Here is a 14422-nt window from a genome sequence, read left to right as displayed (position 1 = left end):
GCTCAAATCTCCACTGATTTGCTGCAGGACATTTTCTATAACTCATGAGAAGGCAAGCCCTTAAGACACAGAAATGAATCTGTATCCCAGAATGCTGTTAGTGAGGAGTTTGCAGCTGTAATTCTGACTTTCAAATGAGCTAAAGTTAAATCTCAGTCCATCTCATTAATTAAAAAAAAAATAGTAAAAACCTCCCCCCTTAAACAAAAAAAAGAACACTGTCCCCTCCACACCATAAAGCAATACAAAACATCACCTAAATGCACTCATGAAACAGCATAAAAGATAAACACATCTGGCCATACTCCAGTTCTTCTGCTGCCACTTCAAAGGAGGAGGGTGAAGTTATCAGGGCAATGCTGGAAGATGAAGGCACTAAATGCCTACTGCTATGCCTTTATGCAGGCACGTACTGGAAGCCTTTAGCATCCCATATTCCTGCAAGGAGGGAATGTGATTTCTGACATTGGTGAACAGTTCCCAGCACATGAAGCAAAATGGACAAACACCTTCTTTTATGTCTACAGATGGCCAGATGCTTTGATCTGTGAGCTGATGCATCCACATTACCCTGGAGTCAGAGAGAGGGGAAGAGAGAGAAAAAAGTGAAGGCAGTTGCCAAAACTGGCATCCAGCCCCAGCTCTTGAGTCTGCTGGACCACCCTGAAAAGCATTCATATTAGTGTTGAGTAGTGTAATTATTAGATTGTTGGTATATGTCCCAGCAAAGTATGTGATTTTGTTATTCTTTAAAATATGACCAGACTAAATATGTTGTCAATGTCATAAAAACTAAGCTAATATTGTTGCTATCTCTGAGCCAGAAATGTGCAGGATTTGCATTCCTTTTGCAGTGCTTGGGCCCTTAGGTTGTGCTTGCATTGCTCTGTGGCAGGACAGAGCTGCTCTGCAGTTTAGGGCTGCTGCTGAGGCTGTCAGATACTACAGGAGGGAAGATCATTTCCAATGCCAGCATCGCTGACAGCTTTCCAGAAAAAAGTAATGATTATATCACAAAAAGAATAGAATAGGGAGAAAAGATTAAGGTTCATTGGAAACTTTTATTTTCTTGAGAATAAAGCAGAATATGTCAAGAAAGAGAACTTTCTTCATAGTTACTGAGTTCCTCAGTGGTTTCCCTTATTTTCTGCATGCTGCAACAATTGAAATGCAGAATGGGCTGTGTAGGTATTAGTTTTGTTCTATTGACTTCGCATACTCTGGATTCTGGGGACATTAAAAAAAGTCATTACCTTTGGCTATTGCACATCTTTTAGCCTGTGCCTCTTCCTTGCTTTTGTTCAGTCCTTTTCAGGCCAGCAGGGTCTGTGACAGCCCCTTAATTGCTACATGCATTTGTACTGTTCTTTGGCAATCTCATTTCAGTTTCCTGTCACTGTACTTATTTTCCTGGAGGTTGGATTTATGTTAAATGTCAGTAAAAACAGGCAACATCTACACAAACAATGGTGGAGCAAAATCCCATATAATTGCAAGCCAGCTCATCTAAAAGACAAGGGAAAGGGAATATTTTATCTGCCAGGAAGCAAAAGCAGAAATCATATTTGAAGAACTGTGGTGAAAGCTATTTCCATTTATTATCTTTGAGCCCCATAACATCACATTGATGATTCTGCATTTATATTAAGCTTTATCTTTTTTTTTTCTCCCTCACCAAATTTCTGAAGATTCTCACAGAATAATTTACTACCATTGACATTTAACTACCTGGGGGATGCAGATGATGCTCACCAGTAATTGAAAAACTTAAGAATACTGTTTCTGAATGAAGTACTGAGGGAATTTAAACAGTTTAGTGTAATTACTAAAATTGGAAATTGCCCAGAACAAGTTTAACGTACAGGTTATTAGATGATGATTTAGTGTGACATCTGGTCAGAAATGCAGCTGTATTTGGGATGGTGCATGAGGACAGAGATGCCTCCATGTAGTAGAGTTGTAAAGTTCAGAACAAAGAGATCCAGAGTGAAATCCCTCTGGCTGAAGGTGCAGCAGCAGCAGACACTCATGACTTCCAGGTCTGCTGCTTTGTTCTGTGCCTACATTTGTCCCTACACCACTTTTCCTTGTATTACAAGAAAAAAAAAATTATATACCTCTTTGCTTCTTTTATTGAAGTGGTTGGTGCCTAAAATGTAACTTGATATATTGTAAGAAGAACAGCCAGCATAACAGACATGCAGGGCGTGGGAAGGCAGGGAATTATCACCAGCTTTCATTTTGAAGGAATACAGTGAGCATAGGTCACACTTTAATTGTGCTCTCTTATTTAAAATGCCTGCTTTATGCTCCTTCCAGCTAAAAACAATAAGTCTATTAGTTTCAGTGTCACTGGATTAATGTTCAGGAGTTGGATGATTAGTGTTGTCAGCCTAATGCAGAATATGGATTCCACCAGACACATTCAGGGAAAATTTCCTGATTTTTATTTCCATGGAGTTCTCTAATCTGTAATACACATATATAAACATGTTAAGTGGCTCTTCACAGATGGTCTAAAAAAAATTATCTAAACATCTAAAATTATCTAAAAATTATCTAAAAATAATCTAAAAAATTATCTAGTACCCATGGATATTTCAGTGTGATTTTTAAAAAGTGATTTATATCTGTATTTTGTATATACAAATACATTTTTTAATATGCTACTGGAAAGACTTTGGTTGAGAACTTAAGAGGTAAACGACTAAAGTTGTGCCATAACCTTATGGAACTGGAGTGCATATAGAATTCAAAGGAAATTGTCATTGGGTTGGTAGGAGGAGGGTTCTGCTCATGAGTGGCATTAAAGCTCTGATTCATTAGGAAAGGACATGAAAACTTAAGCCCTGAGGAATCCAGGATAGGAGACATCCAATGAATTGATAAAACTGTAAAATACCAAGGTACAATGGGCAGTCTTGGAAAGACATCCAAACGTAAGTTTCTAAGAAGCACTGCAGGTTATTTTAAATATAAATTAATTTAGAATTATTCTGTTTGATTTGTTTGGCTTTTCACTAATCTGATGACTGCAGGGCATATAAAGAGCCTCTGGAGTCTTGAGAAATGGTGCTTTCTATTTTCCTCTAAATAGACCTTTCTTGCAGCACCAGGAAAAGTAAAAGAACAAAACCCAATCCTCTGAACTTGCTCACTCTTTTCAAAGATTAATTAAACTTATTGCCTTATGTCAGGATTGTGATGCTGAGTCAACAGTGCCACTGCAATTTTTAGTGATTTGGATACTCCATTATACATGAAGTATAGGAGCTTAATCAGAATATCAGTGTTTGAACTGGTACTGGGAAATTCCTGTGGGCTGAGGAATAGAATTCTCATTTTAGTGCTTCACATCTCAGGTAATGTCTAAATGTTGAGCAATGGGCTGATATTGGGATGCTGAAATAGAAGCATATTTTGCAAATCAATGATAGATCTCAGTCTTGAGAGCTGATTTGTGATGTTTTGGTCCCAGCTCATTATTGGGGTAACTACAGATTGGGAGGCCATTGGACAATGAAGGTTTTGCCAGCTAGGCAGGATTGAAGTTAGTGCCCTTGGACAAGCGACATCAGTTTGTTTGACACGTGTCTGGTGTGGCAGAACTTAAGTGCATATATCATCTTCTAGAGAAACAACTAACTGCACTCCATGTGTTTTAAAAATAAGATCTGTTTTGTTGACCTTGCTATTTCAGCACTTCTTCTACATAAACCTAAATACTTAGGTGAAAGCAGCATGCAAAGTTGTGTGGCTAAGACATTTCAATTTTTCTGCTGTTTTTTCTTGATGAATGCAGGGGAAGATAACAATTTGCCTTTTTTCCACTCCATTAAAATCACATTTGAAGCAGTCTTCTGAAATCAGTACAGTGACATTATTTTGCAAGCTAATGGCTGCTTTATTTCAAATACTTGAGCAAATGTTACTGTGTATTCATGTATGCACACTTTTGAAAATTAAATAATGCATCTGTGATTTCAGTTCTGCTTTTTTCCTTTATATTCTGTTGACTTCACATAAGATTGAACTGGGAATATCCTGTATCTTAATTGTTTCTCACCTTTCAAAATTCACAGTTTGAAATCCACTAACTTTCTAAGACAGGTTCATTGATTTCTCATTTCCCACTATTGAACCAAATCTGCAGCTTCAAGACACACTTGAGCAGCCTGGGGTCTTAGGGATTGATGGATGGGGATGTCTTAAACAGAACGGTTTCAGCATCAAGTATTTGCTTTGTAGTTCTCTTTCTATGGAAATAAAAACTAATTGGGTAATTGTTGTGGAATGTGGGTTCAGTGTTTTCCAAATAACAACTTGTGGTATTTGTAATGAGATGTGTTTTTATGCATATTCAAGGGCAAAGTAAAAGGTATTTCACTTTCTGTTCCAACATGAAAACTTTCAAACATAACGAAATGTAATGTTTTAAAAAATAAAGTGTTACAATGAGACATTCCATGCATTTAGGGAAGGTACAATGAGTAAATAATCTATATTAGATGGAGTTATTTATGTTCTCCACAACAAGCAAGGTGGTGGTTCAAGATAGATGCTCTAAAGAGCAATTTTAACTAATCTAAAAAATAGTACCAGGTTTCTCTGTCCTGTTCTTTAAGTGAATTATTTATTTTGGATCACTTATTTGACAAAGGAAACTAAAACAGTTTTGCAACAGTTTTAAGTCAATGGACTTTTGGGTATTGAATAAGCTGAAGATGGTAGAGTTTATGGGATTCTACTTATCAAAAAATCACTTTTCTTTGTGTGTGTTCTTTATTTTTTTTTTCCAGATCCAGCCATTGTAAATGGAGTTTATTGGTCAGAATCTTTAAATAAGGTGTTTGTTGATAACTTTGATCGTGACCCTTCTCTCATCTGGCAGTACTTTGGAAGTGCAAAAGGATTTTTCAGGCAATATCCAGGTAGGAAGAAGAGAAGTCCTTAAAATACAATAAAGAATTCCATGGCTGCATTGAGTATTGTCACAAATTCTGACTGCCAATACTTGCAGGTTTGATTTTACTTCATCTAGTTTTCAGAAAGATTTCCAATCAAAATCTTGAAATTTTTGAGTTTTTTCTACCAATTTATATTTGGAGGTGAAACCCTCATGATAACTCATGTACTCATAAAAATTTCTATTTAGATAAAATATACAGACATGTGAAAAATAACTTCTAAAGAGGCTGTGAGAAGGAGAGCAAAAGGATTAGAACCTTCATATAGTACTAAGCTTGAATTCTCTGCTCTATCAATGCACACAGGAAGACTTCATCATTATTTGTTTTATTTTTAAAATTCCACTTAAACTGGCAGATTTACATTAAAAAAATTTAAAAACTTGTTTGAAAGTTTATTTTCACACCAGTTGTAATAAAATGCAATCACATCACTTGTATTATTTCTATAGAAATAGGTTAAAACTTACATTGTTGCTATTAAGTTTTATGTGTAGTCCTATACAAAATTTACCACATTATAACAAACTATGAGGTTAAATAAACTGATTCTCAGCTTCTGTAACTTTGAATCAGGCTCGTAGTGGGTATTGTTCCTTTGGCTAATGTGGTTTAGCAACCCATGTTTAAGTCTTGAGTTTAAGCAAGTTCACTATAAGCCTGTATGTCTGAAAGTGGCTGAGAGTAATGGCTACTATATCTGTGCTAGTTTTAGATTATATTTCAGCTCCCAAGCTCCATGATATTTCAAATATAAGTCCTTATTTCCAAGGCTATTTCTTGTTTTGTGCTAGAAAATGAGTGTAAAAAGCAGGAAGAGTTCCCCTGGCATTTATTTTTCCTTGGAGATTTTTTTTTATCATATTCCTTCTGACCCACAACCAGGAGCTGTTACCTCTTCACAGTGATGTGAGTGAAAATTCAGAGTATGACCTGTGAGTGAAGCAGGTGGTGTAAGGACAGCTCCTGCAGCCAGCCATGAGTCAGAACTGCTCAAGGTCTGGAAAGGACTTGGCAAGATGTGATAAAGCTTGCCAGCACCAAATACCAAGAATGGCAAGAATTTTGTGAAAATAGTGCAATGAACATTGTAGACCTGAAGAGCTTTCAATATATAGTAGGCTAAAAAGGAGTGAGAAAAAAAAAATATTTCTGGTTGCCCAATTTTAGGAACTTTTCTTCCCCACAGTATTTCCTATGTTATGATGACACTGCCTGTTAGATTAAAGTATGAAACTCCATTAACTGCCACTTAGCCCCAATACCACAGATACATTTTCCACAGGTACTGTGAAAATTTAATTTAATATTTTATCCTTTTTTTTTTTTTTTTTTTTAAACAGGAATTAAATGGGAACCTGATGAGAATGGAGTGATTGCATTTGACTGCAGAAACAGAAAGTGGTAGGCAATTGATGACTGCCAGTGTTTAAGAAATTTGAAATGATGAAAAGTTCAGTATTTAAAAGAAGTTTTGTCTTTCACCTCAGGTACATCCAGGCAGCAACTTCTCCAAAAGATGTGGTAATTTTAGTGGATGTCAGTGGCAGTATGAAAGGGCTTCGCCTGACTATTGCCAAACAGACAGTTTCATCCATTTTGGATACCCTTGGAGATGATGACTTCTTCAATATAATTGCTGTGAGTGTCTCAGGATTATTTTTTTTTAAACTATTTTTCTTCCATCATTTCTTGCCATCTGTCATGTTTTACTTCACTCAAGCCACTTGAAAAATGTTGCAGACAGGTGATGGCTGACATCTGAACCCACTGGACAGAAACATTTGTTTTTTCAGTATGAGATTCTTTAACTGTCAGAGATTTGGGCTGTTTGTCTGTGACTTGCAATCTGAAACCCCTCAAAGAAGTAGCCTTCAGTCTGGGGTTGCGAAGAATAGTTGTATCTATTTTTTTAGTTTGTTTAAACTTTGTATATTACCTTAACTTTTATTTCAGGGTGTGTCTGCCTTCCCCCCTGCTTTTCCCCCTCAGCTTCTGCAGTAAGGTGCAAAATGGGTAAAATGTAACAATTAATGGATTCAGATTTTAGCTTTTTCTAAGACTTGCATGGCATGATGAAATACCAGCATAACTCCCAATGTTCATGTTCTGGTCTGAAATGTGTGTCTGGGTAAGTTGTGTAGATGGCTGCTGGTGTTTACCAGCAGTGAGAAATCAGATCTTCAGTAGTTCCTCTTGTGTAAAAGTGAGTTTTCCATGGTACAGGTACAATTCTCAAAGCTGTGACAAGAGGCTGGTTTTACTGTACTTAAGAGTAATGGGATTAATCTTGTGGGTAAGGATGACTTCAACAAATCCAAAACTGACATCAGAACTATGATTTGCAGGGGAGGGAAGGGAGGAGAAATTGGTTGTTACATAAATTTTTGTTTGCTGATAGTGTCTTGCTAATACTTTGTAAAAAGGGGTTTTCTCCAATTTGTAAATGTCTTCAACTTCTTAAATATAAGGAAGATTTTGGCCTTTTTGTTTTCTTGCACAAGTCCTTTGTGTACTAAATTAAATGACCCCAGAGACACAAGTGTAAATCATTGAAATTGTACAGAAAATGAAGTATATGTGCATGAAGTATATGTACATATACTGTATTTTTAACACACAGCCAGCAGTTCAGACTGTCATATTAATCTCTTTGCATGATAATTGCATAATTAGCAGAAACTCATGTTGTATAAAGATATAATTACATACTATATCAAAAAAAGATTTACTGTCCTTTAAAAAAATGTGATTAACTGCAATCTAAATAATTTCTGTAAGTTAAAAGAATGTTTCAGCTAGAGTAATTACTAAGATGCCTGACCAGCTATTTTTTGGTGTATGATCTGTGTTTCTCAGTAGTTGTAACAGTCACTGTGAATTATGTAGGAAGAAAAAAGAAAAGTTGGTTGGCTGGTGAGGGGGTAAAGAGCTGTCCTTGCCTTGGGGTTCTGCAGGAAGAGTTTGTAGGGAGTTTTGCACTAAGTCATGGAATCATGGAATATGCTGAGTTAGAAGGGACCCATCAGCCTCATCATGTCCAACTCCTGGCCCTGCACAGGACACCCCAAGAATGTCACCATGAGCCTGAGAGCATTGTCCAAACATTCCTTGGACTCTGCCAGGCTTGCTGCTGTGACCATTCCCCTAGGGAGCCTATTCTCCACTCTTGAACCACCCTCTGGGTGAAAAATCCTTTCCTAATATAATCTAAACCTCCCCTGGCTGAGCTTCCTCTTGCTGTCTCACAAGGCAAATAAATAACTGTGTAAAAACCAAAAAAATTGCTTGAAAATAGAACAAACTAGCAAGAGAGATGTGCTGTGGAGGGAGTGGGCCTTTAAATGAGGAATGGCACAGGTAGGCTGGGCTGAACCATGAACTGCTTTCAAAATGTGCTGTGTGAGACAGTGAGGGGACACAGCAGAGCCAGCCACTGGGATTTATGTTATCTGCAGAAATTGCTTCCGAGGCATTGCTTTGACCAAGTGCCAGCAGGGCAAATGAAATTTGTCAAGAACCGAGATGTTCCAGTGATTAAAACACGAGACAACAAAGCCCACACAAGAGGCTGCTTGGTGTGAAAGCCCTGAAAATCCCATACAGCTTTTATCTACAACAAATGTTTGAGTGAGATTGTATCTTGCTCTTTGTAATTCAGGCACAGCCTGCTGATGTGACAGCAGTTTCATTTGAAGGTAGGACACACATATGTCAGTCCAAGAAATCCACTCTGTACCAGCAGATCCCCTCTGTCTCCAGAGCTGTCCAGCTGTGCAGTGTGTGCAGAAATGGATCTGCTGTGCCCTGATGGTGGAGACTGAACCTTCACACAGCTGAGCCTTGCTCAGGCTGACCTCTCTGGGAGGCCACTCCAAATTGGTGCTCTGTGACATCCTGGGCATGTGGAAGTCTCAGACAAATCTCCAAGCACCTCGCTCTCTCCCCAGCCCAAAATCTGAGGTGGAATAAGAGCTTTATTAGTGTGGGAAATCTGGACAAATTCTGTACTCACTATATAAAGCAAAATTTTGAACTTGAATGACCATGACTGTCAGGATGGCTTTATTAAGCACAGTGATTAACAGAATGAATACTTGCATGTATTTCTGCATACATATAGATAGATATAAATGTATACATATATCAGAAAGCAGGATTCACTGCAGGTCTTTCCAGAAAATAAACAGAAAAGGATAATGTTAAAGATCATTTTAGCTTTCATGGGTAGGTTGTTGCAATATCCATCTGAAATTGATGGACTAGATGATTGAATTGCAGAAAAAATTATTGAAATACGAGAGCGGTTTTGTGCTGCCTATGTTAAAATTTAAGGTCAGTTCACTGGTGCATGAACAGAGATATCTGCAGCAACAACAGAAAAGGCATGTTTTTCCAATTCACTTTGAAGTATAATTCCAAGTCAAGCATTAAATTGACAACATTATCATAAAACGAGTACTAATTTTGTCAAATGCTGAAATTTTAAAAATGCTTTTATACAAACTCTACACGGAATTAGCAAAATATTAACTGAGCCAAGAATGTTAAATTAACTTTACTGCTTTGGACACACCCTTTTAGCAAAATTGATTAGAATAAAAGTAGTTTTTAATTCAAAGCACAGTAGTATAGCTCCCAGTATTAATATGTAGAATTTTCCAATATAAATAGTCTCTCTTTTTTTTTTTTTTTTTTTTTTTCTACAGAAGAGACCATGGATAAATTTACTTTTCAGCCTGCCTAAATAATCAGATTCTGATGTGTGAGCTGGCTGACAAAGAGAGGCAGCAAAAATGCACCTCCATAAGAAGTTTCCAAGCAGTGGCCTGTGCTTGTGTGCCACTTGTTTGGCACAGTAAACTATGGAAACACCAATTCCTTTGGTTCCTTTTCTGGACTGGCTTCTTAGGCTGGGCTGAATTAGATAGCTGAATATACTTTAATATAATGTGAATTTTTTATCTGTATTCTTGCACAACAAAATGGAAATTTAATTTATTTCTGTGGACCTTGTGCCAGGCAGTTTAAATGTGACAGAGAAGAAATATGGAAAATGCTAAGGAAGATGTATACCACTTGTGTAGGTGTGCTAAAATAATATATATATATATATAATTTTTAGAATATGAATAGTATCTTATTATAGAATGTAGGCCCACAGCTCTCTAAATAATTATATGGTTTCTCTTAGTCCACATTTTAGCCTGCTTACATTTTTATGCTATTGTGCACAGAAGTAAGAGGGACAAAATAATGTGAAGCAATAAGACAGATAACTATAACAACATAAATAAAATAGTAAATATCAGTGTAATTACATGTTAAAATTACAAGAGTAACCCAGGGTTTTTGAAGAGGAGCTCAGAAAGGAAGGTAATTAATTTTTACCTCCCTTCCCTCAGCAAAACCCAGGCTATTCCAGGCTATTGTGCAGGTATCAGCTCTCCCAGCTACTGCTGTCATGTGCAAATATGTCACATGCCAGGGCACGGAGCACTGGGGTGTGTAACACTGGGAAATGTGAGAAAACACCATGATGCAAGAATTCTTGAAAAGCCAAATGCAGGCTTTCACTGAGGTAAATTAACAAGACATCTGTACTGGGCACTGCTGGGGAAGTCAGCAGTTGTGAATCAGATCAGGAGCGTTGGCCACTTGCAGACACTGTGCCTGGTATGATATAAAGATAAATATGTATGCTCTTGTAGTTTCCAATGACAGCTATAGAGACAAAACTAAGAACAGGCTGAACTGAAAAGTATCTTGATTAAAGAACATATTGAGAAAAACCTGTGTATGACCAGAAAAAACTTGGGAGTAGGGGCTTGTGTACCAGAGTGTCACAGATTTTCAGGATCTTATTTTTTACAATAGAATGGAGTATGGTCTTGACTTTGGACTATAATAAGAGATGCTGTGTAGATTTGGCATTATTATTTTGCAATGACCCTCAGGAGATAGACTGGCAAGCAGTCTGAAGAGAGAAACTACAGGGGAAAGTACATCATTTATCAGATCAATAAACTGTTATGAGGCTGAGATGCACATGGGACACTCTCAGTGACCCTGAACTGTTCTAGAAGCCTTTGCCTTGTACTTTGTATTACCTATGGAACAACAGAAAGTCCATACACTCTCACACATTGAAATAACATTGATGGCAATAAAACAAGTAGGAAGCATGCAAATCTGCTGCAGAAATTATATGTATATATCATTAAAGTATTTTTTGCTTGTTTCTGTGTAACCAGTTCCTATGCTGATGCTGATATAAATCATCTGTATATCCAGCAACAGCAAGTTACTCTGGGTTTATATTCCCTTATAGCTGAGGACAGAGGCTGGCACAGTGCCTCCATGCAGTTCACATTAAATACTCTTCCCTGTGCAGGAGCAATTGCTGGTGATGGATGTGGTGAGCAGAGCACTGCTGGAGTGACTGGTGACGACAGGTGTCCCAAGGGGAGCAGGTTCCAGGTCTGAGCTGTGGAGAGCAGTGGTGTTAAGCTGAAGGGAGTGGAGCAAATCTGGAGCTACAGGCAGAGAGAGACAGTGAGAATTCACAGTGACAGGGACAGTGAGAATTCACAGTGACAGAGACAGTGAGAATTCACAGTGACAGGGACAGTGAGAATTCAGTGAACAGGGACCCCTGCCCAAGCAGCTTTTTGTTACCAGTCAGTCATTAGAGGGCTCTCTTTATTCCCACTGAGGTGGAGGAAGAAGGGAGGAAATGCTCACATTAATCTAATGAAATGTTTTCCCTGATTGTTTTTGTGCTGTTTACTGTGGATGTTCTGATTCACTTAATCCTTTATGAAAGGATGAAACCACCTAAAGTCTAGATGCAAAGTCCTTACAGTTTGATCTCTGATAACTTATAAATTTATCTACTTCTAAAGGAGATGAAATTAGCAGGAGAAGGAATTCAGTTAAGGCTCTAAGTAGAAAACTTTTTGTTGGGGGTACTGCTTTATTAATTTGACCTGTGTTGAAAGGTTTAAAAGACTGAAACAAGTTCAAATTTCAATTAATCGTTCATTACAAGTTCTACTGACTGCAGATGAGTTTTCATTTATTTTTTTCATGCTTAGGATGCTTCTGGATGTAGGACTAGGCTATGTAGCTTCCCTACCCCTTGTAAGAAAACCAGATAATTCCTTCAAGATCCATCACATATTCATGACCTCGTGTATAATAAACATCTCTGCTTGACTGAAATTTTGAAAATTGTCAGTCATTTATAGGACTGATTCAATTTACAGATTTTTTTGGTGTAGTTATTCCAGTATTAACCTTTTAAAATGTTAGACAGCGCCATAAATATTTTTCAGGATTTTCTTATATCTAGAAAAGAATTATGAGTTAATTATGAGCTCAGTTTGTGATGTAGCAAACATGATCTCTTAATATTATCCAGATTTCAATTTGAGGGATATTTTTGCCAACTAGTGTATATAGTACCCTTAAGTCCACCTGAGTTTTGTCATCCATTCAATGCTCCTTTAGAAGTATAAACCTCTGAAAATTAAGAATCATGTAAAAGGAAAAGAAATACCTCAGCCAGTTTTTTAAAATTAACAAAATCCTTTTGTTCTTGCTTTCTGCGCATATTTCATTCACTGTAGTTCTAAGTCATTAAATTGACTTGTATCTTCCAAGCTTTTAATTAAATTTTTCATCATACTTTGTATTTCCCTCTGTAGTATAATGAAGAACTCCACTATGTAGAGCCATGTCTGAATGGAACATTAGTTCAAGCAGACAGAGCCAACAAAGAGGTAAGAAATGAAAGTAACAAAACACTGGAGAACTGGGATGCAGTGGGTGACAATGTGCTATAATGATCTTTTCCTACTACAATGCATTCCATTATGAAAATTTATTAATTATTCTGCTCATGCCATTTCAAAGAGTTTTTTGTGACTCCACAGAAAGAAAGAAATAATCTCCTAGTCAATTTGGTTGAATAAACCTAATGAGAAATTGCAGGAGTCACTGAGAATATACTGTTAATAAAGTTTGGTAATTATTTTAAGTAAAATATTTCAGCCACTTTAAATTGAACTATCATTCTTTTCACAAAAATTACTGAGGAAGAGATTGCATTCTTAACTCAAAGTAACACTAAAGTTGAAGCAAAACCTCCAAACAAATGTAATACTGTAAGAATAAAATAATTTAACATTCCAAATAGGTCTGTTAATGTAATAATGTATTCATTCAAGAATGTTGTGTGAAAATGTTCAGATTAGTTTCATTTTGCTAGAACTTTTAGGGGAAAAAACCCATTATGGTGACTGCAGTGCAAATTTTATTTGAAGAGAGATTGCAGTATGAATCTGTAGCTTGAAGTTTAGTTTATTCCCTGACAGTTTTCTTCAGTGGTTCTGTGCAGGCAATGTTGGGAGCTGAGGTAAAATTGTTTATGCCATGTGAAATTATGAAATACGATGGTTGAAAAGCCCTGTGATTCTTGTAGAGTGAAAGGCCTGTTAAAATGAGCCATGTCTCTAATTATACAGCTTCTTCCTTGCTAAGGCTTCCTGTCTCAGAGTGGTTTGTCCTTCTGTCCTGAGCCTGACCTATGGTTGGGGCAGTTATAATCTTTCTTTGTGTAGTTTATATTTTCACTAAAAGAAAGGGAACAGAAAAGTTTCAGCTCAACACTGAATTCTGCTCAACACCCAGTGCTGTACTTCACTTGTGCTCAGGTTGTCACTGATCGGTTACAGGAATTAGAGAACACAGCTCTGAAAACACCCTTTGGAGTGTGTCAGTCCTGGGTCTCCTTATGTTTACCAAGACAAAATGATTTTTGATGTTGTCATGCTGATCTTTACTCCATTGTGTTACTCCCAAGAGTTGCTTGCACTTTATCTATGTCCTACAGAATTTATTCTTCATGGGCTTCTCCTTTTATGTATTTGATATTTACCATTGTAGATATCTAAATATCATTTGGTTGCTATGTGGGCATGAATTGTTAATAATTTAATGTTGAAGTCTCTCATTTGTGAATTGTGATGCAGTTTTCTAAATGAGCACTTTATTGTGGGTACATCAAATGAGCCACATGAAATCTGTGCAAGTTCTAGATGCAGACCTAAAGATTCAAATGTATTGCCCAGATGTCCTGTCTGGAATTAATCCCAGTTAACCTTTCCATCATTCTGCAACTGATCAAAATGCAGATTACCCCATACCCATATGTTATTTAATATCAGATTTATTTTAACTTAATTGATCAAAAAGCTTTTATGCCACCCAGATGATGCCCAGATTTTAGGAACAGAGCTCAATTTTTCAAAATAACTAAGTAAAAGTTCATATTTTGTTTTTCAGAGTAAATGTTGATATAATTTCTGATTAGAGAAATTATTTATTTATTTTGAGAATAACTTTGTCCTTTGTCTATATAAACTGTATAATATATGCAAGATTTGGGGACA

At 36.8% G+C, this 14422-nt stretch overlaps 1 protein-coding gene across 4 annotated transcripts in view; it reads left to right on the top strand.

Annotated features, from left to right (window-relative positions):
- The window catches only part of CACNA2D3 (calcium voltage-gated channel auxiliary subunit alpha2delta 3), a 454430-nt gene that overhangs the window by 239292 nt on the left and 200716 nt on the right, over nucleotides 1–14422 (top strand). For all 4 annotated transcript variants that reach the window (XM_064723753.1, XM_064723751.1, XM_064723749.1 and 1 more), the window contains 4 exons: nucleotides 4800–4931; nucleotides 6311–6371; nucleotides 6458–6608; nucleotides 12677–12751. In XM_064723753.1, the coding sequence (XP_064579823.1) occupies nucleotides 4800–4931; nucleotides 6311–6371; nucleotides 6458–6608; nucleotides 12677–12751 (419 nt within the window). The remainder of the gene's footprint in view (nucleotides 1–4799; nucleotides 4932–6310; nucleotides 6372–6457; nucleotides 6609–12676; nucleotides 12752–14422) is intronic.

Source organism: Zonotrichia leucophrys, chromosome 12 (genome assembly GCF_028769735.1).
Source record: "Zonotrichia leucophrys gambelii isolate GWCS_2022_RI chromosome 12, RI_Zleu_2.0, whole genome shotgun sequence".
Classification (NCBI taxonomy): domain Eukaryota; kingdom Metazoa; phylum Chordata; class Aves; order Passeriformes; family Passerellidae; genus Zonotrichia; species Zonotrichia leucophrys.
The sequence above is the reverse complement of the archived record's forward strand: the minus strand, read 5'-3'. Positions and strand labels throughout refer to the sequence as shown.